Source organism: Trichinella spiralis, assembly GCF_000181795.1.
Source record: "Trichinella spiralis strain ISS 195 chromosome Unknown Scfld5812, whole genome shotgun sequence".
In the NCBI taxonomy this organism is placed as follows: domain Eukaryota; kingdom Metazoa; phylum Nematoda; class Enoplea; order Trichinellida; family Trichinellidae; genus Trichinella; species Trichinella spiralis.
The window spans coordinates 1-3,249 of NW_003532751.1; the positions used below are offsets into that span (position 1 = coordinate 1).

Here is a 3,249-nt window from a genome sequence, read left to right on the forward strand (position 1 = left end):
CTTTTCCAAACCCAATGGGTTCGACAAGCAAATGGTTGAAACGACAGCTTGTCATTTTTGTCACACGGGTGACAAATTTCTTTATTTGATCAACTGTCGAAACCAGAAATGCAATTTCGAAAAATTTTTCATCCCACCAGAAAAATAGAAATCCATTTTTACAATTTGACCAACAAGCAACCAAACACAATTAATTGAAACAAAAAAAAATTCGATCGTGCATTCTTTGTTTTCACCAAATCCAATTGGATTACTGTAATTGTACAGTTGGATTGTTGGAACCCAAACAAAAAGCAATATTTATTTGTTTACGTCCAATTTTGACATGTGTCAGTGGAGTTGGTTGACGTTTGTGGAAAAAAAAAACTTTCCGGCCGTTGTCGATAACCGAAAATGGCAACGCTCAAAGCGACACGTCGTTGTGTTAAAATTGCGTCACGCCGACACGTCCGTCTCTTTTTTTGTCCCGACAACGACCATATTCAAAATTTTTGTTCCTCTCGTTTTATTGGTGGAAATATTTTTGAATTTGAAAAAAAAACCCGTAATGACTCATCATCAGAATATTTGAAAAAAAATAATGAAATTTTTTTTGGTGTTAATTATATTAACCTGAATGATGAAATTGACAAGTTGACAAAAGGCTGTCGCAATTGTACAAAGCAAATAAACAAACAAACAAACAAACAAACACGACAATGTCTGTCGGTTGTTGTTGTTGTTGTTTTACGTGCTTTCAAGTCGGTCGGCATTTTGCTTTTGATCTTCTTTTTGTTTTTTTTTTTGACGCAAGCGTCAAAACACGAACGGCCCCGTCGTGACCGGTTGGTGTGGTTGTAAAAGGTGACGACCGACGGTCAGTTGCGGTGTGAATCGCTTGGAAAGTTCGGAACCGGTGTTGGTCGGTCGGCGGCGGGCCGTTTGTTTGGTCGTAAAATCTGCCCGCGTTCAAAGGATGCCGCCGCCACTGTTCAATTAGATCATCAATTCGTCGTCGGCAATATATTCATTCCTCATGTATAAAATTAGCGCGCATAAAAAGCCGAACGATTAGATCAATGATTAGACCAACTGCAGCAGCAGAAGTAAAAGGAGGAGGAGGAGGAGGAGGATTGAAAAAACTAACCATGAAAATAGAGAATATACCGTGTGAAAGTGAAATTATTATTATTTTTTTCTCACTCACTCTCTCTCTCCGTTGCACAATTTACCATCAACACGTTGTACTGTGTTTTTATCAGTTTAAAGCTCGAAGGTCGTCAAACTTCGTGTACTTTCATGAAACACCACGTGTTTACACACATTTTCGACAAAACACGTCACCGGCATTTATGTCTCTCCAACGGCCAGCATGTCTTTCTTTTCCATTAAAAAAAATAATAAAACCGGATACAGTGGTAATGAAAATGATGTTTAAATTGAAAATAATTTACAATTCAATTGAAAAGCAAGCAACGAAGTTTTCAAATTCTCGTTTGGAAATTGTGTACACATTTGTCATTGGAAATGGTGAGAGCATGCATAAATTTGAACAAAGAAAAAGCACCGATGTCGGGCCAAAAGTAGCAGCTGCTCGGCAAACGCACAAAGCAGCCATCTCGACAGGGACAAAACCAAGCAAGTAATAAATCAAACGTAGCTGACAGCGGACGTCCATTTGATAAAAACGTCCTGCTACTACTTCTACTACCGCCATTAATACTCCTCCTCGGCTACTAGTTATTATAAGTACTACTACTACTAGTAGTAGTAGTAGTGCTGCTGTTGCTATGCTCTCTTTATCTAAACGAGCAAGCAAGACATCACCACCACTCCACAAACTGCATACATACATAAAAATACATATCGATGTACTATAACTAACTGGTAATCGTTGTTCGATTTATAGATGAATCGTTGTCTGCGTTTGTGCACTAATTGTGAAACTTGTACACGGATCAGAACCAACTGAAATTATGTGCTTTTTATACCAACAACAACATCAACAATAAAAAAAAGGAAAGAAAAAAAACAGAAGAATTTTTTTAAAAAAAGCATATTTACTGCCCGCAATTGAAGAGATGAATAAGTTTTTTTTAAAAGCAAGGCAAAAAATGAATGATAAAAGGAGAAAATACGGGCAAACCACAAAGCACACTATGTATAAAATTATACATACGATGGTGAAAAAGAAGAGAAGCATACATAAGTATGTATGTATGTAATTGTAATTAAAAGGAAGAGATTCAACAAAATTTGCTTTTTGTTCATTACCAACTCAGCACAACAAGTCAGGGCTGTTGCAATGTACCGGGCAATCTTTGGCTGGGACACAGGCCGGCTAAGGTTGACGGCATGGTCGGCGGCGTGCCGTAGGCGAACGGTGCCAACGGCGAGGCAACGGGCAAAGCGGTGGCGGCTGAAGATAAAATTTTCGTATATGGATGAAAACGCAACGAGCTCAAATAGGAAGAAGCTGCGGCATTTTGCTGTTGACAAAGAGTGCGTGTAAGCAACGCAGAAGCCGAAGAAGAAGAAGAAGAAGCGGCGGCGCCAGCGGTTGCGTTGCTGACAGCAACAGATGCCGGGCTGTTCGACGGCGCACTGTTGAGTGCATCGTGCGTGACGTGACTTTCTCAAATGTTGCAACTAATCATGCACGGATGAAGAATTTTTACCACAGAACTGATCGCTTTTCACACAATTGCATACTGACAATTAATATGACGATTAGAACTGATGATTATAGTTATATCTGTACTATTTTGGAACAATTTTATGAACACTTTTGTTTACATATTTTTTTTCTAATTGAAAATATTACTTCACAGAAGATGATATTTTTTTCCAGTTGACGATTTAATTAACTTATGCATGTTAAAATGTTAGTTGATTTCTGTTTTCCTGCTTTTATCAATCATAATCATTGTGATTGTTTACAAGTGGAAGAGTTGAAATCAATAAATGACAAATTGATGATCCAACCAAAAGCATGTTCATATTATTTATTTATTTATTTATTGTTATTTTTCTCTTACATACTTGCGTATTAATAAAAAAAAGTAATTTATAATTTCAAGGCTCATTTTTAGTGAATACATTGTTGATTAATGAAACTTCTATCTATCAATGTTTACCAGCAGAGGAAGTGAATATTTTTTAATTTTACTTTGAAATTAAAAAAAACTTTGCTCTTTCCTTTATGAGCAATAGTGTTCATGAATAGATGAATAATTTCTTGGAAACAGAATTGATGGAATTAATCCGCCA

The 3,249-nt window shown here is 37.0% G+C and overlaps 3 protein-coding genes across 3 annotated transcripts; 1 reads left to right on the plus strand and 2 right to left on the minus strand.

Moving 5' to 3' along the window:
- The first annotated feature begins 393 nt into the window (after positions 1-393).
- On the plus strand, positions 394-1,023 carry Tsp_12973 (hypothetical protein). Its single transcript, XM_003366556.1, is given in 2 exon segments — positions 394-828; positions 844-1,023. 2 exon segments carry the CDS (start codon positions 394-396, stop codon positions 1,021-1,023), a joined length of 615 nt encoding a protein of 204 aa, XP_003366604.1.
- A 406-nt stretch (positions 1,024-1,429) lies between these two features.
- Positions 1,430-2,186, minus strand: Tsp_12974 (conserved hypothetical protein). The gene is made up of 3 exons (XM_003366557.1): positions 2,118-2,186; positions 1,865-1,947; positions 1,430-1,820 (listed from the first exon to the last, which is right to left on the minus strand). The coding sequence occupies exons 1-3, from the start codon at positions 2,184-2,186 to the stop codon at positions 1,430-1,432; spliced, it is 543 nt and encodes a 180-aa protein (XP_003366605.1).
- An 84-nt stretch (positions 2,187-2,270) lies between these two features.
- Positions 2,271-2,614, minus strand: Tsp_12975 (hypothetical protein; the record flags this gene model as incomplete). Its single annotated transcript, XM_003366558.1, has 1 exon — positions 2,271-2,614. A coding segment is annotated over one exon (344 nt), but the record flags the coding sequence as incomplete, so codon positions are not given.
- Between the last annotated feature and the right edge of the window lie 635 nt (positions 2,615-3,249).

Excerpts from the sequence above, each read along its gene's own strand:
- Tsp_12973 (XM_003366556.1), top strand. The coding sequence starts at position 394 with ATGGCAACGCTCAAAGCGACACGTCGTTGTGTTAAAATTGCGTCACGC.
- Tsp_12974 (XM_003366557.1), bottom strand. The coding sequence starts at position 2,186 with ATGTATGCTTCTCTTCTTTTTCACCATCGTATGTATAATTTTATACAT. Across the intron at positions 1,948-2,117 it reads GTGTGCTTTGTGGTTTGCCC|TTGGTTCTGATCCGTGTACA; the intron begins GTATTTTCTCCT and ends ACATAATTTCAG. Across the intron at positions 1,821-1,864 it reads AAATCGAACAACGATTACCA|TTTGTGGAGTGGTGGTGATG; the intron begins GTTAGTTATAGT and ends GTATGTATGCAG.